This window comes from Myotis lucifugus, unplaced genomic scaffold (assembly GCF_000147115.1).
Source record: "Myotis lucifugus unplaced genomic scaffold, Myoluc2.0 scaffold_537, whole genome shotgun sequence".
Lineage (NCBI taxonomy): Eukaryota > Metazoa > Chordata > Mammalia > Chiroptera > Vespertilionidae > Myotis > Myotis lucifugus.
The window spans coordinates 215,622-241,068 of NW_005871585.1; the positions used below are offsets into that span (position 1 = coordinate 215,622).

A 25,447-nucleotide genomic window follows, 5' to 3' on the forward strand; every position below is an offset into this window, starting at 1 on the left:
TCCCAGATGTTGCTGGTCTCTGTGAATATGATGTCTTTAATTCTGGGTTAACCATTAAAAAACAAAACAAATCATATTAAAAAATGCACATCATTGATTCCCAAATACTTCTTTTCAACTTTTGGTAGTTAAGTTTAAGTGTAAATCATTTGTAATTCAAGTAATTTTAAAAAACTGACTAGTCTTTGAAATCATAAGTTTACATATAGAAAAAAATCCAAGTTATTAATAATCATAGATTGTTGGTTAAGTTCTTTATTAATATTTATTGCAATCATCAATGTTTAAAACATTCATAAACAAATCTTAAGGTGAGAAGAGTCTGTTGATTAACTTAAATTATTTTCTACAAATTTGGAAAATATCAGCAAAATTCAATTTTATTGGCAGAATACCTCAATCTTGTAAGATATAAGCGAAGCTTAAATATCACTAATGTAAGAATATTTTATTAGGGCTGATTCCATGACCTAGGGCCTCGGTTTCCTCGTCTATAAAATAGAAGAGCTAAGCCACATGATTTTTAAAGTTCATTTTAACATTAATATTTATAGCAGCCCATACAGTCAAGTTTTTAAGATTAACTGGCTTTTTTCCCCTCTAACTTTTATATTTTTTTCCTATTCCTAAATATACTATTATTTTAAGTCTGAAAATCTCCCTGAAGCTTGTGGGTTTTATGAGTCCAGAGAAGCCAACAAACACACTTTTCTCTAAGTAGATATAAAAAGGATTGTGTGAAATGAAGAAAATGACTAGATTAAAACAATGGCTACAATCTTCAAGTTCTATCTATAAATGTGAGAAAGCTTATCTGGATAACTAAGTAGACCATTCAGGAAAAGTACTTGGTTAGGAGGGGTAAACAATATTTGATAAAACAAAATAGCCAGTTCAGTTAGTTTGCTGAACTAGCAAAGTCAAAGACATAGGTGTATACCCTGCAACCCTTACATGGCCTTTAAAATGCTCTTCCAGTTACAGAGTGATTTGTTAAGAGTGATCTGGACTCAAATCCTCAAGTCTGTCACTTGCTGGCAGTATAATCCGAGACTTGGTTTCCTTGCTATAAAATAGGGATAAGAGTACTTATTTCATAGGGTTGTAGTGAAGACTAAAGGAGATAGGTATATAAGTATATATGCCCCTCAGTATGGTAGCTGGCATGGTTAACCCAGTTTTAAAAATGGTAGTTTTATTTCATTAATTTCTATCCCAGTTCTTCCATCATGCATCCTATAAATTCAGCTTTAATTATGCCACTCCCCCACTAAAGAACCTTAGAAATCTATTTATCATTAATTAAATAAAATTAAATAAAGACCACTTTGGTCTTTAGTGCATTGTGCAATATTATTATACAAAGTATTGTTCTAGTCCAGCGGTTCTCAACCTGTGCGTCGCGACCCCTTTGGGGGTCGAACAACCCTTTCACAGGGGCCGCCTAAGACCATCGCAAAACACATATATAATTACACATTGTTTTTGTGATTAATCACTATGCTTTAATTATGTTCAATTTGTAACAATGAAAATACATCCTGCATATCAGATATTTACATTACGATTCATAACAGTAGCAAAATTACAGTTATGAAGTAGCAATGAAAATAATTTTATGGTTGGGGGTCACCACAACATGAGGAACTGTATTAAAGGGTCGCAGAATTAGGAAGGTTGAGAACCACTGTTCTAGTCTAACCTCCCCTTTCTCCCCTACTAATAATGACTAAAGCATTCTTGTTATTTTATTTTCAAAGATTTAGTTAATTATTATAATTCTCACCCAATGATATGTTTTTATTGATTTTTAGAGAGAAGGAAAGCGGGGGGGGAGAGACAGAGAAAGAGGGAGGGAAGGGAAGAGGAAGAGAGAAATAATCTAAGAGAGAAAAACATCGATCAGTTGCCTCCAGTAACTGGGGATCGAACTGGCAACCTGAGTATGTGCTCTGACCGAGAATAGAACCCACAACCTTTTGATGTATGGGACTATGCTCCAACCAACTGAGCCATAGGCTAGGGCAGCATTCTTTTTCTTTAGATCTTCAATGATTTAGCTCATGCTTTTCCCTTCTGCCTGGAATATTTCCTCATAAAAGCCTTCCTAGTCATCAATACCAATAATAGTAATATAAGTAACAATAAGTGCTACCATTTATTAAATGCTTACTCTGTGCCAGGTTTCCTAAGTACATCATACATTATCTCATTTATCCTTATAACTCAGTAAAGTAGAAATTATTTTCATTTTACCTAATGAGAAACCTAAGATAATCCAAGGTCACACAAGACCTAAAAAGCAGTCTAACTCCAAATCTCATGTTCTTAACCTGGATTGCTCACTTTAAATACTATTTTTCTCATGGAACTTCTTCTTATCTTTATAACCAGATGTAATCTCTCCTTAAACCTGAATAGTACTTTCGAGGCACTATAGGAAACAATCTGGTCTCTATCTTTAAAAAAAAATAAACAGCATATCTTCTTGGTAAAACTAGCTTGAGGAGAGGGTTACATTTTGTTTCTAGCAAAGGCTCCTCAAATATGAGAACTTGAATTTCATCTAGCAAAGTTCCTGGTAACACCTTTCCAGACTTTGCCAAGTTATATAGATCCTAGTGATAAAATTCAAAGTTAATAATCTGTTAGGTCACAGACAATTCATTTGGCAACCAGGAAATATTGTAATTTTTCTTCACTTTTCAGTCTCACTCTTTTCTTAAATTGCTGACAAGCACTGTAGTGTTTCTAACACAAACTAATTTATATATGTACTGTATCAACATAGGAATGTCATATCCTACATTACTTCCAAATTTTCTCATTTTCTGAATTCAGTGATCCTGTTTTATTGAAGTACTTTTCATTTAAAAACTCATGAAGCATATCTATTCTATATATAATATATATAAGCCTAAGCGACTGTCCGACCGGTAGCTATGACATGCAATGACCACCAGAGGGCAGACGCTCAACACTGGAGCTGCCAAGCTGCTGTGACTTGACAGCTGTGGTTCTCAGGTGATGCACTCAGAACCAGAGAGGAGGGAGCCCGATTCCAGGATGCGTCACCCAAGTGCCACCCTCTCGCAATCCAGGACCCCTCAGGGGATGTCAGAGAGCCGGTTTCAGCCTGATTCCTACAGGCCAGATGGAGGAACTCCACTGGTGCACAAATTCTTGCACCGGGACTCTAGTATGTAATATACAACCTCTCTTCAATGTGATGGCTAAAATGTTGCTAAGGAATATGGGACAGCCTATAGTTCAACAGGCTGGAAGGATTTAAAAAATAACGGAATAAAATTTAAAATGTGCTATAGTTTTGGAGTGTGAGAATGAGATTTTTGCTTCGTGTGTACCCAGAGAACAACTAGAGCATTGTCCAAATACTGGCATTGACATCATTAGCTGTGCTAATATTTCAATCACCATATTTTGAGTGACTACAGAAACCTACACAGGCAAATTATGTGGAATAGCTTTATGACTCTGCTTTATAAAAACAAACACCAAAAAATAAAAACACCAATGACTATACACTAAAAAAATGAAAAATATTAAAAAGTACCTCTTTTGCTACCTACCAAGATACAATAAGATTTAGCTTTTTAAAGTGCTTCTTAAAGACCCTAATAAACCTTTTCTTGTGTGTTTTATAATTACCATTTTATGGCATCTCTATTTTGTCAATGAAGCATTCTTTTTCCTTTTTTAAAGGCAAAATATCTAGAAATTTGATCTTTTCTACAAACGTTCCTAAATGAAAAATTTCACTCTTTTCTTCCTTCCTCACCTTCTTTAAGGCTTTCATCACCATTTATCATTATCATTATATAGAAAAAAGAATCCATAAGATGTCTTACTCAGAGCAGGCAATAAACACTGTGACTACTTTCGAGCCGTGACCACATCAGTATAGTACCTCTTTTAATATTCAGCACAGCAATGTTTGTAACCAGATGTTTCATAATATACTATGCAGTGATGATGTTAAGAAACCAAATTCTTTTCCCCTTAAGGTTAATTTGTAATACTCTCTCATCAATACTGAGAGGAAGATGTTAACTAAATTTATATCTAAGAATCAGATATTCTGAGATTTCCTTTTTTCAAAAGACGTAGCTCCACACTACCAGATAGGTGTATGTTGGTAGATAAAACTCCTTAGTGGATTTTTAAAAAGTATTCTCACAAAATACACAATTCAAAGTTTTGGAGAATAGAAAGGTATATTTTATTTTCTTTTAATATTGAGATATAGTTTATATATAACAGGATATATTTTCTAAAAAGTTTAAATAGTATATTTTTGTGAGAAAACTTTGAAAAATTCACCGACTGTTTATCTACCTATGTATAATTTAAATAGTTTAGCAAAAGGTAGAATCTTACATATAGTATGTTTTCTCACCTCAGGAGCAAACATGGTCTCATAGGTAGGATTATATTGAACTTCCTTGACAGCAGGGTCAAGGTGAACTCCAGTCTCCAAATCTTCCTGAAAGAAAACCAAATGAACATTAAAGATCTGACAAGTAATTGTTTTATTTTAAAACTACATTAAGGTCTCACTAGCCATTTTAACACCAATTTAATGATTATTACATCAGTGCCATAAAATTAATAATTCTAATCAAAGACTAATAAAAGTAATATATACAGGTATAAAGGTTAAAGTGCGTAACAAAATTTTTTTTCCTTAAAAAATACTGACTTTATCCCATCTGAATAAATAAAAAATTTCTAAATAAGTTAACAGTACTCAAAGCCTTAAATTAAGAATCCAACTCCTCTTTTTTATTAACTCAAAAAGACCTAATCTTCCAGTTCCAAATTCAGGAGAAGCGCTCCTTATTCAGCAATCTTTATTAAATATATACCCAGATGGCATTGCTTAGGGGCTGCTGAGGAAAGAAAAGGAAGTGACAGGACTTAAATCTGAACCTTGTCTTACAATCTACTGGAGGCCTGGTGCATGAAATTCATGCCCTGGAGGGGGGACCCTCAGCCCGGCCTGCCCCTCTCACAGCCCGGGAGCCCTCAGGGGCGGGAGGCAACCCGGCCATCAGGGGAGGCGACGCCCCATCACACCTCTGCTGCTGCCACTGCCAGCAGCGCAGGCCTCCGGCGGCCCTGGTTACCTGGGCCTCAGGCAGCCCTGGGCGGCTGGAGGACCGAGGAGACTGGGGGACTCCAGAGGCAGGCACATGAGGCAGGCCCGGCCTTGTCTCGTGCCTGCTGCCCCAGCGGGCTGGAGTGGGACTGGGCGCCGCCATCTTTGAGGGCGTGGCAGTAATTAGCATATTCCCTCTCTTATTGGCTGTGGGCGCCGCCATCTTTGAGACAGTGAAGGTCAATTAGCATATTTCCTCTTTATTAGAGAGGATGTTAATGTTTCAACCTTCTTAAATTCATCCTCCAGTTTAATGAACATAAAAATCTCATCTCCACTACAGATTACTGATAGTCTCTCTTTTGTGTAACCCCACCTCTTACAAATATAACAATTCTCAAATTGGTATCTTAAGTCTGGACCTCTCCCCTGAACTTTAGAGACTTGTGTATTTAACCTTCAATTCGATATCTTTTCTCCATCTCACACTTCATATGTCCAAAAGGGAACTTCTGGTCTCCCTTTCCCCCAGGACACCTTCCAACCTTCTCTAAGTTAGTTGCAATTCCATCCCTACATCTGCTCATGCAAAAATTCCTGGAATTATCCGTGACTCCTCTTCCTTTCACATCATCTAGTACTATATCCAATCCATCAGCAAATCCTCTACCTTCTATATACATCCAGAATTCAACCATTTTTTAAGTCCTCTTTCACTCTCACCTCAGTCCAATTTATGATCTCACACCTGGATTAATTTAATAGTCCCTTGCCCACCAACAGCCTCACTTCATAAGGAGTCAGTGATTATTTTAAAATAGTCACCAGATTATGTTACTCCTTTGCTCTAAACCCTCCAGTACCTTCCGCACTCAGAGTAAAGGCCTAACGAAGGCCTACAAGGCTCATTTCCATTTGTCCTCAGAAAGTTAGCACGGTTCCCTAGGGTAGTTTTATAGAGCATTTTTGTCTTCTTGTAGCATCCTGCCTTAGCTTTTATATATTAAAAACATGTTTTTGTACAGGTTTAATTTCCATATTGAACATGTTATAAATACCTTTCCTTTCATTTGATTGAAGTTATATTTTGAAAATTTTAAGGAAGTTACATATAATTTATGAATTATATTTCAGGAAAGCTGGAATTTCAAAATTGCTATTATAAGATGAGACATTTGAATTTACCCTCCATGATCTGTTCCTCCCCCTCCCTTCCACTCCAAATTCTGTCTCCATCTACCTCCTGCCTATGCCCACTTCACTACAGCCTCATGGGATCATTTGTTACTCCTGGAATTCACCAAAGGACAATCCTGCCTAAGGGTCTCTGGACTTTTCCCTCTTCTTGGAATATTCTTTCCTGGATACCCACATGATTGTTTTCTCTTCTATCAGGTCTTTAACGAGTTTTTTTTTTTTTTTGGATTTGGTTTTTTTTTTTTTTTGGTTTTTTTTTTTACTTTTCTCTTACTAATACCTTGCTTTAATGATCTCCATTATATGTATCACCTTCTGACATACATATTTATTGTCTACCTCCCTCCACTAAATATAAGCTATACAAGTTGGATTTTGTATGCACAAATGTGTCCTCAACAGCTAGAACTATTCCTAACATGTCACCATTTTTATTCTGTTAGGCTCTTGCTGATGGTAGGATATATCTGTCAATAGACAATGCAAAGTGATTTTGCAAATTTTACAAACAGGTGGGATATCATGACATTGACAGTAATGTTGGAGCAGAAGCAATGCCACTGACAAATGAAGATCTGCTAGCATTAGACCAGTTAATGAACAAAGACTACAAAACTGATAGGAGAAACAACACCACAGGCACACACATATTGTTCCAAAATTTTACATCTTTTATTTTATTATTATTTTAAATCCTCACCTCAGGATGGATGGATAGATATATATGTTTATATACCTATACACATACATATATATCTATCCATATACATACATATATATATTTGATTTTTAGAAAGAGAGGAAGGGAGAGAGAAACATCAATGTGAGAGAGAAACATTGATTGGTTGCCTCCTATATGCACCCTGACCAGGGATACAACCTGCAACCTAGGTATGTGCCCTGATGGGGAATCAAACCCACCGCCTTTTGGTGTATGGGATGATGCTCCAACCAACTGAGCCACCCGACCAAAGCCAAAATTTTACATCTTTTAAAGCACCCTTCACCAAAACAGGCAATTTAGTTTCTCTACTTCTCAAAGGTAGAGTCCTTCAGGTCTGACTCCATTGAAACTTCCTTTCCCACTAGTTTCAAAACTGTCCATATCTTTCTCCGATCTTATCCTCCTCATGACTTCAATTTCTACCCGAAACTTATCCTTGACCACAATCCTGGCCTCTGGATCCACATATCTAACTTTGAACTTTATTACATGGATGTTCCACAGACTCAAACTCTTTGCTGTGTCTAAAACAGATATCATTCCATGACTCAGCCTTCTGTCACTAACAAATCAAGAGGCACCGAGTCTTACTATTCTATCTCTGCACTATTTCTCCAGCAACTCCAACCATCCCTTCTCAGCATCCCAGCCACCACTATCCTACGCAGGGCTTCATCATATCTTGCCTGGCCTATTTTAATACTTCCTTATCAAGTTTAATATACCCCTCACTTTTGCCATATTAGGCTAACTGCTGATTTTTTAAAATATCAAGCACTTGCATGCTTTCTGTGCAATGTTACTCTTTATTCATTATGCATTTTCCTTTATTATCATTAGAGGCTAATCTTCTGATGATGATACTATGTCATCATCTTATTTTTCCTGATACCTTCCCTCCTTCTGACTCAGAAAAACTGCTTTTTGTACACAGTCCTAAGGAATGTTTTTCATAACTCCTTATAGTAGTTGTGATATTTACTACATTTACTGCACATGACCTTTACCTTCATTTTATATCTTCACTGCCTAGTACAATGCAGGGCACTCAGTGCATGTTCAAAAGTATTTGTTAAATGAAATTGAAGAAAAGTCAAATCCATAGATAATTAAATAGAATGAAAGCTGACCAAAATCACTGAATTTGGCAATCATGTCACAAAAACCTTTGCCAGAACAATTTTGGTAGTGGGGTGGGGTATGGGAAGCCAGCTGCAAGGGGTAGAGGTATAACTGAGGATTTAGAAAAACAAGACAGAAATAATGTTTACTCTTTCAAGACATTTGGTGATAAAGAAGAGAAGGGATGGGGTGCCAGACTGAAGGATTTTCAGGGTGAAATTAAGTTTGTTTTTTCCTCTCCATAAGAAAAGACTAGGTCAAAGATTTATTGAATCAGTCATAGGCTAGAGGAAAGGAGCAAGTAGGGAGAAACACATGAATAGGAGGGATAATCAAAGGTATGGAAGAGGTGGAAGGGAAGGGAATCCTGGAGAGTTAGAAGATGAGCCTCTGAAAAGGGAAGGAGCTCTCTCTGAGATGAAATTGAGATGACAAAGATAAGAACTGATAGGTGACAGATGTTTAGAGGGTAAAGATGTAGGGAGTCACAGTTGGTCTTTTTACTTTCTTTGTGTAGTTAGGGGCACCGACATCTTCATAAAACAAGTACCATAACTTCAGACTTATTCATTTAACAAATACTGACTGTGTGCCTACTATGTGCTAGGCACTGCTCTAGGCCCATAGAAATAGACAAAGATCCCTGCCCTGTGGAGCTTATATGCTAGTGGAGGATATAGACCATAACCAATATAATAAAGTGAATATATATATATGTATATGTGTGTGTGTATGTATATGTGTGTATGTATGTGTGTGTGTGTGTGTGTGTGTGTGTGTGTGTATATATAGTTTCCTAGAAGAGGGTAAGTGCTATAAAAAAAAGTACTGACAAAAAAAAAAAAGTACTGAACATTAGTGCCAGGAGTGGAGTAAACATATTACCTCATACAATCCTTACAATGCTCTGTGAATTAAGTATTAACAAGATTCAGTCACTTGCCCCAAAGCACTAATAGAATAAATGAGAAGGGGAAGAATGTAAAGTAACCATAATGATGTCAAAGAGACCTAGTTAGCAACAAACAAAATTGCGGGCAGAGTATCACTCAGGTTCTTAGTTGCAAGCAACTGAAACCATCACAGCTGATTAAACGGTATTGAATCCTTCTAAGTTTCTCTTAGCATCGCCAAGAAGGGTGGAGAATCAGCTTGGGGAAAGAGGCAGAGATGAAGGGTTGAATATACAGATGGAATCACAATTCTAAACCAATCATATCACAGAACCAGTCCAGTGAAGACAACAGTTCATCATTTCTGAAAACCACTGCTATGGCTGCCACTGGATGCTGCTGTTGAAATTACTAGACCAGGAAACTAGATAATGTTGGGCTACCACCGCCACTTAAAAATATTTCCTTGCTCCTTTGTGGATTAGCTTTAGATTAGATGGATGCATTTGTCTGGCTGAGCCTAAACCATAGTAATGGGCCTTAAAGGGAACTGGGAGAATGAGAATCCGGGTTTTCAGCTCCTGAAGGTAGGAGGCAGGGAGGGATATTCTTCACAGTAAGACTCTTAAGGAAGGGGGTTCCAAAGCTGGGCCACCTAAGAGATGACACACAGACATTATCCTAGAATGCATACTAGAATCTTCATTGATTAGAGATGACATCTTGCCTAGGGCTCAGTAGCAAAACCCAGTACTATAAAGTTAAAGATTATAAACAAATTGCTTCAACTGCATAAAAACTAAATTAAATGCTTTATTTCTTAATATTCAACTTGTAGTGATAAATTGCTTAAATTAACAAGAGGCCACATTGATACCTCCCCAAAGGATTTCATAGAATACAGTTGCCAGATCACTTTATAATAAATAATGGTTTACCAGATCTTTCCAATTAAGGGTATTCTAAACTTTAATTATTTGACTAGAGTACCATGAGATACCAAGCTTTAAATTCAAAGTACAATTTAAAAATAATTACTCTTTACATATGCAACAGTGGCAACTAATACAACATATAAATAGGTCCCAGTCTCTGGGTCCTCAAATCACATAACAAACTGAAGAGACCTCTAGAAAATAGTTATTAATTTTACATTAATTAGAAAAACTTGGACAGTACCACAACTTTGCTTTAAAACCCATGAGGAGTTCAATAACAATTAGGCATGCAATTGAAATTACTGCAGAATTACAAAGGATTTCTATTCAGTTTTAATTATCCATATAAATTAAAGTGCAGTAAATGAGGGGCAGATCCTATGAGTCAAATAAGTTTTGAAAGTTTATCTTTCATTGATTCAAAGAAAATTGAGAACAAAACTACATGATATTTACTTTCCAGTCTTTTTCACATTTCTTACTATTGTACAAATAAGAAAACAGATGTGAAAGCACTTTATAAACTATAAAGCAGAACATAAATACATATCATTATTATAAAACATTTATTAATTTATGGTATAGTTTTATCCCCCCTCCCCCCAAGAAAGTAGAAATGAATAAACTTCCTAAAATGGGAGTGTAGGTGGATGAGATAAAAGAACCGAAATTCATATAAAGATACCAGAGGCCCGGTGCACGAATTCGTGCACAGGTGGGGTCCCTAGGCCTGGCTGGCAATCAGGGCCGATTGGGGCCATCTTGTCCAGTCCCGATTGGGGCCGGGTCCATTAGAGCCTGCCGGCCTGGGGAGGGACAGGGTGAGGGACCGGGGGAGGTTGGTCGGCCACAGGAGGTTGGCTGTAGGAGCCCACTGACCACCAGGTGGCAGCTCCTGCGTTGAGTGTCTGCCCCTTGGTGGTCAATGCGTCTCATAGTGACTGGTTGACCGGTCATTCCAGTTGTTCGATCATAATGGCCGCTTAGGCTTTTATATATATAGATTTTTTGAGTTTGGCTCTTAACAAATGCAGGGTAACAGGGCTATCATTTGAAGCTCACAAATAAGAGAAAGATCACCCATGAAGAAAAAATTTTAAAATATGCTCAAAATTAGAGACAAAATTTTCATTTTACTCACGTAGACTATGCTAAAGCAAGGGATACATTGGTGAAAAGTAAGTTATTAACTGAAATGAGAGAAAGCCAGGCTTGCTTTAGTTTTTTAACTTTAAAGTCAATTAATAAGCAACTGTTACCATCCAATAGGGCTCATTACATAATTTTCAAAGTGTAAAATCTGACGATGTTGCATTAAAATATTTTTATTGATTTCAGAGAGGAAGGGAGAGGAAGAGAGACATAGAAACATCAATGATCAGAGAGAATCATTGATTGGCTGCCTGTTACACGCCCCACACTGGGGATCGAGTCCACAATCCAAGCATGTGCCCTGACCGGGAATCGAACCATAACCTTTCTGGCTCATAGGTCGACACTCAACCACTGAGGAACGCTGGCGGCCAAGCTTAAAATAAAATTTTAAGCAAAAATAGTTATTGTCATACACTGGAAAACACAAATATGTTAAATTGGAATTCTAGAATAAGAGAAAAGAGGACTAAAATAATATTTGAAAAGATAAGCACTGAGTACTTTCCAGAAATGTTTAAAGATGTATACTCCAAACTAATTAGTTCACAATTAAAGAAACCTGACAAATTCTTAGCAGGACAAATAAAAAGAAATCCACAAGTGCGTATCCAAAAATGAATATAAGTAATGAAACTATACCCCCAAATAAAAGGGGGTTAGGGCAAGTCTTAGAAGCAGTCGAAAACAAAAGAAAAACAGCTACACTAACAGCTGGCTTGTTATCAGGAACAATTAGTAACAATAAAAATCAGAAGACAGAATATTTTAAATATGCTGAGAAAATAATTGTCAGCTAAGCAAACCCAACCCAGTGAAAATACCCTTCAAGAAAGAGGGTTAAATTGCCCTGACCGGTTTGGCTCAGTGGATAGAGCGTCGGCCTGCAGACTGAAGGGTCCCAGGTTCAATTCCGGTCAAGGGCATGTACCTTAGTTGCAGGCACATCCCCAGTAGGGGCTGTGCAGGAGGCAGCTGATCGATGTTTCTCTCTCATCGATGTTTCTAAACTCTCTATCCCTCTCCCTTCCTCTCTGTAAAAAATCAATAAAATATATATATTAAAAAAAAAAAAGAAAGAGGGTTAAATAAAAGCATTTTAACAACAAACTAAAACAAAGTAGCTGCCACCAGTTATCCCTCACTTAAAGACCTTCTTAAGTATGCACTACAGGCAGAAACAGATCTCTTGCATAATGAGATGCCAAGAATCAGACTCACTTGCTGTCATCTTTTGAGTTTTAAATGAATGACAATAATAGCTAAGTGAAGTGTTCTTGCACTGTTCACTAAGAGGCAAAGGTATCAACTCAGACATGTTTTAAGTTTTAGGACTAACCACTTACCAGAAATTGAGGGCATAAGTTAGAAGTGAGTACAGGAAAAGAATGGAATGATTTTAAAAAAGTAATCCAAAAGAGAGGATGCCTACCATACTAACTTTCTGACTTTCTTCTTTTCTATTACATGTATTTAAGACTATACTTAAATATTGCCATGGCTGTACCTCACAAGTTCTGAATAATATTATTTCCCTGATTGTTCAGTTCAAAATATTCTCTATTACTTTTTTTTGGCTCATAAGTTACTAACAAGTACAATTTCATATTTCAAAGATGGGAATTTTATAGTTATCCTTTGTGGCTGATTCAGCTTAGATGCACTGTGGTCACAGAACATGATAGCATGATTTAAAATTTACTGAGATTTATTTTATGGCCCAGTGTAGGGCCTGGCAGAAATGTTAGAATAAGCCGAATGACTAGCTTCAAGGGCTGAGGAAGAAAAGTAAAGGAAGACCCCCTCTTCTTGGCTTGGACTAATGGGTTGGAATCATTATTCAAAATGGGGCTGAAGGTGCCTGAGAGCCATCCTAAGAAAGAGGCTTAATAGCTCCGGAGCTAGCAAGGAGTTTACAATTGGACATAATAAGAATAGTGTGCCTGGCAGAGTGCTTTAAATGCTTTATGGTATCTTACAACTCCAAGAGTTTGCCCAAGAAGCTACAACCAGGCTGCTCTGGGTTGAGGAGAAAATGCAATGAAGAAGTAGGAGAGAGATCCCAAAACTTGAGCTGTGAAAGGAATGAGGGCTCAGGAGCTGATGTATAAGTTTGGGGAATTTGTAAATGACGTAAGTGATAACACAATGACCCTGGGAACATCGTAAATACCAAGGAATTTTTGCACACTGCCTCCCCTGAGCTTCTGATCACCACCCCCTTTGGGGCCTAGGCTACCAACTGGCAGATGCTCTCCCTGGGCTCCAGACACACTGACTTCCCCTCCGCTATTCGAACACATTAAACTCTGCCATCTCAAGGCTTGCTGTCTCCTTTGCCTGGGATCTCTAGCCTTTGCTTGAGCGTGGCTGGCTTCAGAGAGGACTTCCCTGACCTATCTATTCTCTATCATAATACTCTATTTTCCCCTTTCACAGTACGCAGTCCAATCTGCCACTCTATCTGCTCACATTTTTTGGCTGCCTCTTCCATTGAATGTGTGACGCGTGACGGCAAAGATGCCTGGCTTGTTGGCCTCTGTGTCATCAGCCCTTAGAACAGTTCCTGATAAATAACATGTGTTCCACATTTGTTAAATCAACTATATAACCCGATTTCTCCCTCTATCACCTCTATCACCTCTCTCAACTGGGGTCATGCATTCCTTCTGAAATCCAAGTTCTTTTCTCACTGTACGGACCTATACAATCAAAAGAGCTAACAACACTTATCGCACTATATTGGATACCAGGCTATTCGCTCCATTTACGCCGTTTCACTTCACCGCCACAATAATCCACTCACACAGTATGTGCTTTTATGATGATCTCTATTGCACAGGTAGGAAACTTGGCCAAGTCCAGACAAGGGGGTGGAGCTGGGAATCCAGTTCAAACTTCAAAAACAAAACAAAGCCAGGCCACTGCTCACATCCAGTGAGGGCATCCGCTCTAGTTTGAGAAGTCCTGAGTTAGCCTTTCTTATCTTTTGAGATGACACCTGCTCCAGCCAGGCCACAACCTAATCCATACATTCGACTTTCACTCCCTCTCCCCACGGGCAGGCGAAGGCGGGGAGCAGCGGAGCGCTGTCCTGAACTCCCACTTCCTGGCTTCTCCCGAGGAGGATGCATGTGGGGAGGAGAAGAACTCCAAGCGTCAGCAACTCGTCTCTCGGCACGGAGCAAGAGGTAACACGGGGCCTCACAAGCCACCGCCAGGTTTTGGAGTAGAAGCCCATTCCCGCACCGCGTCCGGGGCAAAAGCGCTTACCTTAACTGCCACCTCCGGAGCCGCGTCCACCGCCACCGCCAGAGAGGGCTTGGCGGAAGGCGACTTGGTCAAGTGCATGAGGGAGTCCGCCGCTGGCAGTGGACACCGTCCGCCCTCACTGTCCGAGTCCGATTCGGACCCTGAACCCGAACCGTAGGAAGCAGCCAGAGCTGCAATCGCAGCCGACATGACGGCGGTAGAGCTGCGGAGACCAGGCCCCGGCGGAAGAAGCGGCGGCTCCCAGGTCCTGAAAGATTGCCAATGCGCACCTTGTTTAGTTCCTTTGCTAAGCAATAATTTATGACACTTTAAATAAATTAATTAGTATTAGAATAAGTACAGCATAACTGATAATTTGGAACATGTATCGAGGGAAATAGAATTATATTAGCTTATAACTTTCAGGACCTTTTTGACTTAAGACTACGAATTCCGATATACTTTGCCGGTCGGAGTCCTGCACTCCCGGCGTGCAGCGCGACAGGAAACCAGAGGCACAATGGGAAATGTAGTTTAGATCGAGGGGGCGGGGCCGGCAGCATCTCTTTTGACCCCGCCCCCGAATGGATGGGTCATTCAATTGGCTATCATCTTCCCCTCATTCCCTGGCCAGGCAGTGTTCTCTCCGTCCCCTCTCCCCCAATTGAGGGATTGGGCAATACCATGAAACCTCAGGAAAGGGGGGAAGATTGATACTCATCCCCGCTTATGGGCGAGGGGGCGGAGGCTGAGTTTCCCTCCACGGCTGCACCTTAGTCCTGGGGGCTGAAGAGGAAAGCGAGAATCTGAAGTTGGAAGACGCTGACTGGCGGGGAATAGCTCCTGGTGGGAAGGGTGGGAGGTTAGGTGGCGAGAGTCCAGCGGTCCCCCCTGCTTCAGGCGCTGGTCCCCGCGCCCGGTTGTGGAGCGGGGCGCGCGGGGAGGGGGCGGGTGGGGGGCGGCGGCAGCGGCGCTCGGTGTTGTTCGCTCGCGCGTCGAGCACACTGTGGATCCGACGACCGGTGGGCGCCGCTGGCGGCGTTCCCCGTGGCCCGGTGCGTCGGCCACTGCCCGAGCGGGTTCCCCCCGGGAGCCTGACTCCCCTGGAGGCTCTAGGGGGAGTCCGGGGAGCAGAGGCGGACCGGCGGCCGCCGCCGAAGCATGCAGAAGGGCTAAGGCAAGAGCCCCCAAGATCTCTCGGTGAGCGCGAGTCTCCCAGGAATTGTGTTTTCGGGGAGAGGGTGCCGGGGAGGAACTCTTCCCCACCGGCCAGCACGGAGAGCGGTGCGTGGAGCTCCAGCCCAGCAAAGGTTACGGGGATGGGCGCGCCTCCCCCGCAACGTCCCCCACCCCCATCGCGGTTCCCGATCTCCCGACGCCCACCCGCCGGCAGGGCTGGGTGCCGCGGGAGACGGCGGCCGGCCGGCGCGTCTGGGTCTCGGTTGCAGGGACCGGCCCGAGGCGGGGAGACTGCGGGTCTCACCTGAGGTGCCACCGTCTGAGCGCCCCTGCCCTGCACCCCCGGGCAGCCACCCGGCCTCCTGGCTGCGGGGGTGGCTGCAGCGCCGGGGGCCGGGGTGCTCGGTAAAGGAAGCTCCGCGTTTGCGTGCTTGCGCCGCGGGTCTGGGTCTGAAGACCTAAGGGTGAAGCGAGTGCGGGGATCCCTTTCTCCGCTGGGGAGCCGGCGAAGCGGGGCTGTTGCCTCCGATGCCTGGGAATGGGGGGTGCCTCGTGGCGAGTTGGGGAGCCGTTCCCTCGGCTCCGATGTCGGCAGTTCTCGCCCATTGTGCCACCCAGATAATTATTCAACTATGCAGCATCCATTGCACCTTTCCCGTTTTTCTTCTCCCCTTGCTACAGCGTGCCCCCTAGCTTCGGTCCTCAGGCGCCTTCTCTTGCACTTGCTGATGATGAGCTGGAATAACGATGAACTGAGAGCACATCTGACCTGAACGCTCACAACCTGTCCTGTAGCCGATTGATTAGCTGATCCCCAGCTAGACGGGGTACTTTCATACGACTCGGGCTAGTCCTATCCTTGGGTTATATTTTCATTTTTTCCTTTGGTGTTAGATTCACGTATTAGCCAAGTCTTATTTCTGTCCGGTAATCGATGTAATTGATTTACTGGTTATTCAACCCGTCTGATGTTCTTGAATTTAATTTGGATGGTAGGTAACTTTCACTTTTCTAATGGTTGATAGCACTCTATCATCTTCGCACATGCAGTTTCAATCTTTGAACTCTCAGGAACAGCTTTTCTCATGCCCTGAGTTTCTAAGTTAGGAAAAGTATATTTATGTCGAATCTTTGAATAAAGTACATGGTATAAAATTTCTCAAGCATTCAATAAGAAAAGTTTTGGAATTCTTTATTTTCTAATAACAGAATAAATGATGCTTATCATAGTCTGCAGCTGAACGAAAGGAAGCATTTAATATTTAAGATGGAGTTGTAATTATGGTAACAACCTTTTCCTAATTTATCTAAATTTCATTTTTTGTTCATTTCTCTCTTTGCATTATCATGTATTGAATTACTTGCTACAGGATTTTTTCCTCGTTTTTCTAACTTACGTCTACAAGGATGGGTAGGCTCTAATTTTGCATGATCTAACTGAAAGGTGAATTATTTTTTGAAAATGGAAGAAACAACTTAGTTATTTGATACTATGTTAAACACTGTTTACATCTTATTATATTAAAATAAATGATTCCCTACCAAAAATAAGTGTTTTCTTTTTGTTTTCGTAATCCTCCCTTTCCAGCTTTTCTTGTTTGAGCTTGTTGCCATAACCCTCTAGATAAAATGGAATGCACATAGGCATTGCAGAGGCAGCTGCTTTAAGGTACAGTAATTGTTTTGTGGCACTTGAAAGTGGCGCACATATAATTTGATGGGGTAGGATCAGTTGCTTGCTTAGGAAGTGACCTTGCAGTTTACAAAATGGACACCTTTGTGCCTTGATTTCCTTATATGTAAATGGTGATAAAATACCCATTTATTCCACTACTAAGTAGAATGCATAAATTCAGTAAAGATGTTTTCGTAATGCTTTTAAAGATTTAAAAAATGTTTTAACTGATGAATGATGAAAAATATTTCAGTGTAAAATTTCATGAAAAAATGTCAGGATTTTTCTTGACATTTTAGAATGGTTGATTTACATTGCATTTTGCTTTGGAAAGGTATGGCTCTAAATTGAAGAATGTTTCTCATATATCAAGAGTTTTTAATAATTTAATAGGTATTATAGTTAATATCAGTATGTAATATCTAAATATAGGTATGGTTAGTATGGATGAAAAAAGTTATAGTACTTGGTAATAAGCAAGTAGAATATTGATTTAAGTTTGTGAAAAATAAAATCTCCAGAAAACATTAAGGCCTTTTTCATTAAAAACTTGTAGCTGACAAAATCCAAAATGCATAGTTGTGATCATTTGTAAGATATGCTATGGAGCTACTTTATTATTCAGGTTTGTAAATAATTATATATTTAGAACTGAGCATTAAGTTCCTAACTTAAAATGGTCCCTGACAATGTATGACTATCGTATAATACTTTATTCATTTTGCTTTATTTTCAGAATAGTCAAAGGTGCCATTTCCAAATGCTTGATTTTCATTATCACAGTACATAGCTTTTGATTTATTTTCATAGCAAAAACCACTATTAAAATATATTATTAGAGATCTACAAAAACAGTGCTTTTGGTTCCTTTGTGAGGCTACTTTATATAGATGAGACTATTCAGTGTCTTCAAAATTACTATTGTATTGGGTTATTTTTTTGGAAAATTAATTTGGTTATATTTTTCAGTGTTTTTTAAAAATGACCAACTGAAATTCAGCTGTCATTATCACGGGTACATACAGTTAACTCAAGGTTTTTTTTTAAGCTTCTTGAGGACAGGAACTGATTTGATGTTTTTTATTATAAATCTAAAGTTGTTAATACAGTGTGTAGCAGGTTGTAGGGGCTCATTGTTTTTTGTTGTTGAACAGATTAAATGAATGAGTGAAGAATATCCATTGATTTAATGTACTGAGTAGAAATTTTAAAAATAGATTTATCAAACAAATTTTAATTCATGAAACAAACTTTATCTCAAGAGAAAAGAAAAATGTATTTGGATGTTTTTTGAATTTCCACTATCTGTTCAGATATAATTTATTTACCCATACATATTTGGAACTAGCCCTAGATATTGTATAATGTATACATTGTCAACTCTTTATATATGAAATGATAATATTTTTCTTCTTACCTATTATATATAGCTCTCTACATGAAAATATACACGAAAAGTTTTGTTTTTCCTAAATGAGTATAGAAATGTTTGATTTTTTTTAAACTTCAGTTTTCCAGTGAAATATTAATATAAAGGTGTATGTAGATTATATCCTGTGCTAAATGTTCAAAATACCTAACTTTAAAAATAAATGGTCCCTGAGGTGGAGCTTTGTATAAAATGGCACATTTTCTGAAATGTGTTTTTAGCTTATCACATACAGTTTATAATTTTGAATCATTGTGTATTGGTACTTCCTAACTTAAAATGGGATTGATTATACCTTAAAACTTATAAAATGGTTTATAACTTGGAACTTACTTTCTCATAAACAGGAAACTTAGTGGTTACATGAATAAACAGCCCACCAAAATCCATAATATACCTTAATTAGAGAATTAGGCTAACTAATAATACTAGAGAATTAAAAAACTATAATAATTTGTACAAAAATAATATTGAACATATTGTGTACAGCAATACTTCTATAGAAAAGTCAATTCAGAATCTACCTCAAAATGCTAGGAATACATTTCTCTTGTGTTAGACTTGACAACATTATTAGGAACTTGATCTCTGATACCCACTGGACATGGAGAAGAGGGTCTTCTTCAGAAAGTGGTACAGCCTCACATCTGAAGCAGTGATCAGAGAATGGGAGAAATTGGAAGGAGCTAGGAACTTCTATGTAATGTTGGACCAGTCATTTTAGCTCTCAAGAAAGGTCTTTCATTTTTCTCCATTGTAAAATGAGGACGTTGAAGTAGATGACCTATGTGGGTCCTTTCAATTACAAATAAAATTCAAAGGCACTTAGAAGCTCATTATAACCTTCCCCCCCACTGAGGGTTCATTTTTTCCTTTCTAGTATTAATGCTTATATGCTTCCTGTTAGGGAATTTTTTCTTTCTCGATCTACCTCTGAAAAGATTGTAGTCTTAATCTTTTTTTCAAATGCCTATGCTTGAAAGCTAGACTTTTTAGTTTTTTAAAGGAGAGTTTTTGTTATGGTGGTCAAAATTGATTTGTTGCTGTTACTAGGAATAGGGAAGTCCAAAGAATGGGTAAATTTTCTTTTGGGGGAGAATGGAGAGTCTTGGATGATGAATTTGATTTTGGATATGTTGAATTTGGGTTAATGAAACATTATTGTATTGCTCTCTGGCACACTCATAGCACAGGACTAAATATTTACAGGGATGTTAGGTTGTTTGTATAAGTAATTTAGAGGTGACAGTTCAAGATTCTGGAAAGAGATGGATTTATGCATAGAATAGAGTGTAGAAAAGAACTGGGATATAACAAAACTGTTGACTTCTGACTTAATAATTACAGAGTGTGAATTAAGGAGAGCCAGAAGAGAATGTCAAATGTGTGATCAGATATGATGTTTGTGTTGCATTCTGATTTGACTGTTCTGTTGGGACTAGGGTTTGAGGTCTAGGGCAGTTCTCCTTTGAAGAGGAATGTGAAATGCTAATGAGGTAGGAAGGGAGGCAAAAGTAGAAAAGTATGTTGATGGTTTTGAAAATAGAGGAGAATAAAAGGATTACAGGAATTTAATAAGGACAAATACATTTTATGAGAAATTGGATTGGTAGGATAGAATATTAGGTGTGAAGGGGACATTTTAGAGATGGAGTTCTTGGAGGTAGGACTTTTAGAGAGTGCACAGATACTTGATGTGCTTAGCAGAAGGGAAGAGGTTGCTCCTCCATCTTCAGGACTGGAAGCACTGACCGTGGGAGCCCTCAGGACAGATGATTTGATTCTGAATTGATTTTTCTACAGAATTACTGTTGGACACAACATGTTCAATATTGTTTTTATACAAATTATTATCATTTTTTAATTATATGACCAACAAATCAATTATGACCACTGTAGAAAGCCTTGCTCTACTCTACATGCTTCTAATTCTAACCCTCGGGTTGGCAGGCAGTATAGGCCACATCATTTGGGGTAGGAATATTGGTGAGAGAAAAGGGGTCATGCATTACTAGTGAGTGCTTAACTATAAGTGTATTCTCCTTCTTACTTGAAAAAATAAGTCTTTTTTATTATGATAGAGGCAGGGAACAGCTGTGTACCCCGTCAGGGTTAATATAATAAAAATCATCATTTTCATTGTCTAGTCATGGAATTAAATGAAATACAGCACGTCTCTTATATGTGTTTATAAAGGACTTCTTAGTTTCATTCATTAGCATTAAAAAGAAAATGTAAATTTCTTTTTTGTAATGTTACACTAAGTACAAAAAGATGACATTAATGACCTGTCATCAGTTGAACATGAATTTTAAAATATAGTAGGGATGGATTTAGGAGTTCTCCAACTAATTTTAAATTCATTATATTTGCTTATTAAAAGCCTGTTATGTGAGAGGTCATCAAACTGCTGGTTAAAATAGTATTTTCTGTAATATCCTTATGGAGTCTTTTTTTAGGGTAAAGTGAGATAATTGCTATAAAAAGGCTTTTGAATTAAGTCTACATTAATATAAGATATTACTGTTACACTCTCATGGGACCAGAACCATAGTTAAGGCCCTGATTTACATTTTAATGAAATTATTTTAGTATTTTAATACTTCTAATGTATGTAATAAATTAGTAGAATAAAAAGTATTTGTTTTGGTATTTATCAAGTTAAATTTATTATTTTTAGTTTTTAAGTTATCAGGAATATTGAACTTAAACTAAAAGATGGTGATAGTCTATTGAAATTTTTCACTTATTTTTCTTTTTAAGTTTTTTGTTTCTATTTGAATCTGTTTTTTTATCTGCAGCTTCCTCCCCAAATAATGGCAGTTATCTATAATTGACTTTATTTGAGGATGACAGTGAACCCTTAAGTTAGATATAGATGTATAATCTCACTTTAAGAACATTTAATATGAAACCACTAATGAAGTGAATATGGATAAAAGTAATAAAAAAAGGCTCAAGAACTAAGTCTTAGAATACTCTAAGGGTTACAGGTTCAGAAGATAAGGAGGAGGTAGAAAGAAAGCCATGAGTTTGAGGTCTTCTAAAAGCCAAATTAAGGAAGTGATTTCAAGGAGTGAACAACTAACTGTCAGATGCCGTAAAGAGATTGAGAGAAGAGGCCTGACAATTAATTACTGGTATAGCAGATAACTGACCTTGGTAAGATGGTTTGGTATAGTGCTGAGAATGAAAACCTGAATGGAACAGATTTAAGTGAGAATCCTGTGAGAGAAATCAGAGAACTCATTCAAGGACTTCTGCCATAAAGAAGAGCAGAGAAATCAGGGTGTGTGTTGGAGGTTTGGGGTAGATAGAGTGGGATGAAGAGGCTTGTTTTTGTTGTTCATGTTGTTTTGTGTTTTTAAGATGGATGAGATTATAGCATAAGTCTATGCTGATAGTAGTGATCTGATGGGGAAAGGTGGGGACAGATGGTGATGCAGAAGAAAGGATAATTAAATAGCATTTGGGAACTGGTTTGGAACTCTGGAGAAATTTTTACTTCGACATAGGCAAATTACAAATGCCTAGTAACCCATCTCATCTACTATTTTATAGTTCTAGATTGTTTTTAGTGATAGGGATAGGAATTGATAAAGCCACATACAGTTTTCCATTGTGATAACTGCATTTATTTTCAAGTCAAGAATAGGATTGTAATATGTTGACAAAAGAGCAAATCTCATTGATCTACCCATTTCTCCAAACTTGCACTGTTTTAATTTATTGGTCTTCAAGATTTTTTGCATACATATTCCTAGAAACATTTTTGAAAAACCAAACCATACCCTCTTGCACATTGAAGTTGATGTCTAATATTACTATCATAAATTTAAATCATGTATTTTTGGTAATAGCTGGTAGAAAATAAGCATTTTTAGCATAATAAGAATAATGGAACAAAAAGTTAATGCTATTTGATTAGATGGATTTTTGAGAACTTTATTGAACTATAATTGCCAAACAATAAATTGTTAGATAAGTTTTGACTTGTGAGTTCATTCTGAAACCATCATGACAAGATAATGAGCAACCTCCCCCCTTCATAGTCTTCTTTTGTATTCCCTGTATCCAACCTCTTTCTACTTTCACCAATCCCAATGTCCATTGTAGGCAACCACTAATCTACTTTCTGTCACTATAGGTTAGTTTGCATTTTCTAGAACTTTATAAATGAAATCATATAGTATGTACTCTTATTTGTTTGGCTTCTTTCACTCAGCATGGTGATTTTTAATTTACCCATGTTGATCCATATATCATTAGTTAATTTTATTGGTGAATACTATTCCAATCTATGAATACTGTTCCAGTGGATAACAATTTGTTATTCATTCATCTGTTGATGAACATTTGGGTGGTTTTTAGGTTTTGGCTATTTCAAATAAATACAGCTGCTGTGAGCATTCATGTACAAGTCAATGTTTGGACATATACTTTCATTTTTCCTGAGTAAATACCTACAAGTAGAATAGTTGGGTCATACAGTAGGCATATGTTTAACTTTGTAAGAAAGTACTGAAGTGTTTTTCATAGTGGTCATGTCATTTTATATTTCTACAAGCAAGGTGTGAGTTCAATTGTTCTACCTCCTTGCTATTCTAATTTTAGCTATTATAGGTTTATAGTGGTATATCATTGTGGCTTTAATTTGCATTTCCCTAAAGACTAATGAATGATGTCATTAGTCTTTTCTTTTGCCGTTTGTATATTTTCTTTTGTGAAGTATCAGTTCAAATCTTTAGCTATTATATATTGGGTTATTTTCTAATTGAATTTTAAGGGTTCTTTATTCTAGATATATGTGCTTTATTATATGTGTGATTTGCAAATATTTTCTCTCAACCTGTGGATTATCATTTCATTCCCTTAACAGTCTTCCAAAAAACAGTAGTTCTTAATTTTGTTGAATTCCAATTTAACATTTTTTTTCTTTTATGGATTGTGCTTTTGGTGTTATCTAAGAAATTTTCGCCTAACCAAAGGTCACAAAGATTTTCTGGGTGTTTTTTTTGTAGAAGTTTTATAGTTTTACATTCTATGTTTAGGTATGTGAATCATTTGTATATGGTGTGAGGTAAGGATCAAAGTGTTATTTTTTAATATAGATATCCAATTATTGTAGCAATATAAAAAATTATTTCTGTATTAAATTGCCTTACACTTATGTCAACTTCTGGACACTTCTCTTCCATTGACTATTTGTCTCTTCACATCAATACTACACTATCTTGAATTATGTAGCTTAATAATAAATACTGAGGTCAGATAGTATAAATTCTCCAATATTGTTTTTCTTTTTCAAAAGGCTATGTATTTCTTCTTGAGTAAGTTTTAATAGTTGTGTCTTTAATGGTATTTATCCATTTCATTCATGTTTCATTTATTGGCGTAAGTTGTTTATAATATTCTCTAACTATTCTTTTAATATCTCTAGAATCTATAGTGATATCACTCCTCTCATTCCAGATATTGCCAATTTGTATTACTTCCTCCTCCCTCCCCTCCCCATTAGCCTGGTTAGTGATTTAGCAGTTTCATTGATGTTCTCAAAGAACCAGCTTTTGATTTCATTGATTTTTTTTCCTCCATTATTTTTCTGTTTTCTATTCCATTGATTTCTGCTCTCATCTTTACTATTTCATCTCTTGCTTATTTTGAGTTAAATTTGCTCTATTTTTTTCTATTGAAGTGAAAGTAGTTGAGGCCATTCATTTGAGATCTTTGTTCTTTTCTAATATAGACATTTTAGTGTTATATAATTCCCTCTATGTGCTGCTTTAGCTGCTTTCCTCAAATTTTGATTTTTTTTCCAGTTTTTACTCAGTTCAAAATCTAATTTTTAAAAATTTATTCCTTGATTTGGGGCTATTTACAAAATATGTTTTCTAGTTCTTAGATATGTAAGAATTGTCCAGATATCTTTCTGTTATTTCTAATTATACTGTGGATAGAAAACATACATTGTGGGACTTGAATCCTTTTAAATTTATTCTGACTTGCTTTATGGCATAAAATAAGGACTTTCTTGGTAAACTTGAAAACATGTGTATGCTGATGTTTGGGGATGGGATGTTCTATAAAATTCAGTGAGGTCAAGTTGGTTGATAGTGTTCTTCAAGACCTCTATGTGCTTATTGATTTTCTGCCTACTTGGTTCAATTATTGAAGTAGAGATGGTGAAATTTTTGCCTATACCTGTGGACTTTCTTGGGGTTTTTTTCTTGCAGTTTTATTTTTACTTTATTTTGAAGCTCTTTATAAAGTGCATAAACATTTTAGATTATTACATCTTTTTGATGAATTGACTCATTTATTATTATGAATGATGATCCTATTTATCTCTGCGTATATTCTTTCTCTAAAATCTACTTTGTCTAATTAGTTAATATAGTCATTCAATCTTTTTCCCTTAGCATGATGTATCTTTTCCCATCCTTTTACTTTTAACCAATTTATGTCTAAAGCAGATTTTTTATAGGCAACATGTGGATGAGTCTCATTATTTTTCCCATTCTCGCAGTCTTCCTTTTAGTTGGCATGTTCAGATCCTTTATAATTAATGAGATTATTGATATGGTAGAGTTTAAACCTACCATTTTCCTACTTGTTTTCTTTTTTACCTTAATGTTCATCAGTTCCTTTTATTTCCTTTTTTGTCTTTTAGATTTAGTAGGGGTTTGTTTGTTTTTTTGGTCTTTTAAAAATTCTTTATTGTTTAAAGTATTACCTATGAATCCTTTTCCCCCCATTGATCACTCCCC

At 37.5% G+C, this 25,447-nt stretch overlaps 2 protein-coding genes across 9 annotated transcripts in view; one reads left to right on the forward strand and one right to left on the reverse strand.

The window, feature by feature from the left end:
- CDC40 (cell division cycle 40) overlaps positions 1–14,988 on the reverse strand; it is a 47,446-nt gene extending 32,458 nt beyond the window's left edge. For 2 of the 3 annotated variants that reach the window (XM_006104039.3, XM_023745329.1), the window contains exons 1-3: positions 14,827–14,988; positions 14,419–14,665; positions 4,418–4,504 (exon numbers count right to left, since the gene is read on the reverse strand). In XM_006104039.3, coding sequence (XP_006104101.2) covers positions 4,418–4,504; positions 14,419–14,665; positions 14,827–14,960 — 468 coding nt within the window. In that variant the 5' untranslated portion in view covers positions 14,961–14,988. Of the gene's footprint in view, positions 1–4,417; positions 4,505–14,418; positions 14,718–14,826 lie in introns of those variants that run through there. The other variant, XM_023745328.1, reaches the window with a different exon arrangement.
- The window catches only part of WASF1 (WAS protein family member 1), a 35,056-nt gene continuing 24,146 nt past the window's right edge, over positions 14,538–25,447 (forward strand). For 2 of the 6 annotated variants that reach the window (XM_006104032.3, XM_006104037.3), the window contains exon 1: positions 15,379–15,597. The gene's annotated coding sequence lies outside the window, so the exon portion shown is untranslated. Of the gene's footprint in view, positions 14,663–15,036; positions 15,598–16,257; positions 16,404–25,447 lie in introns of those variants that run through there. The other 4 variants (XM_006104036.1, XM_023745330.1, XM_023745331.1 and 1 more) reach the window with 4 other exon arrangements.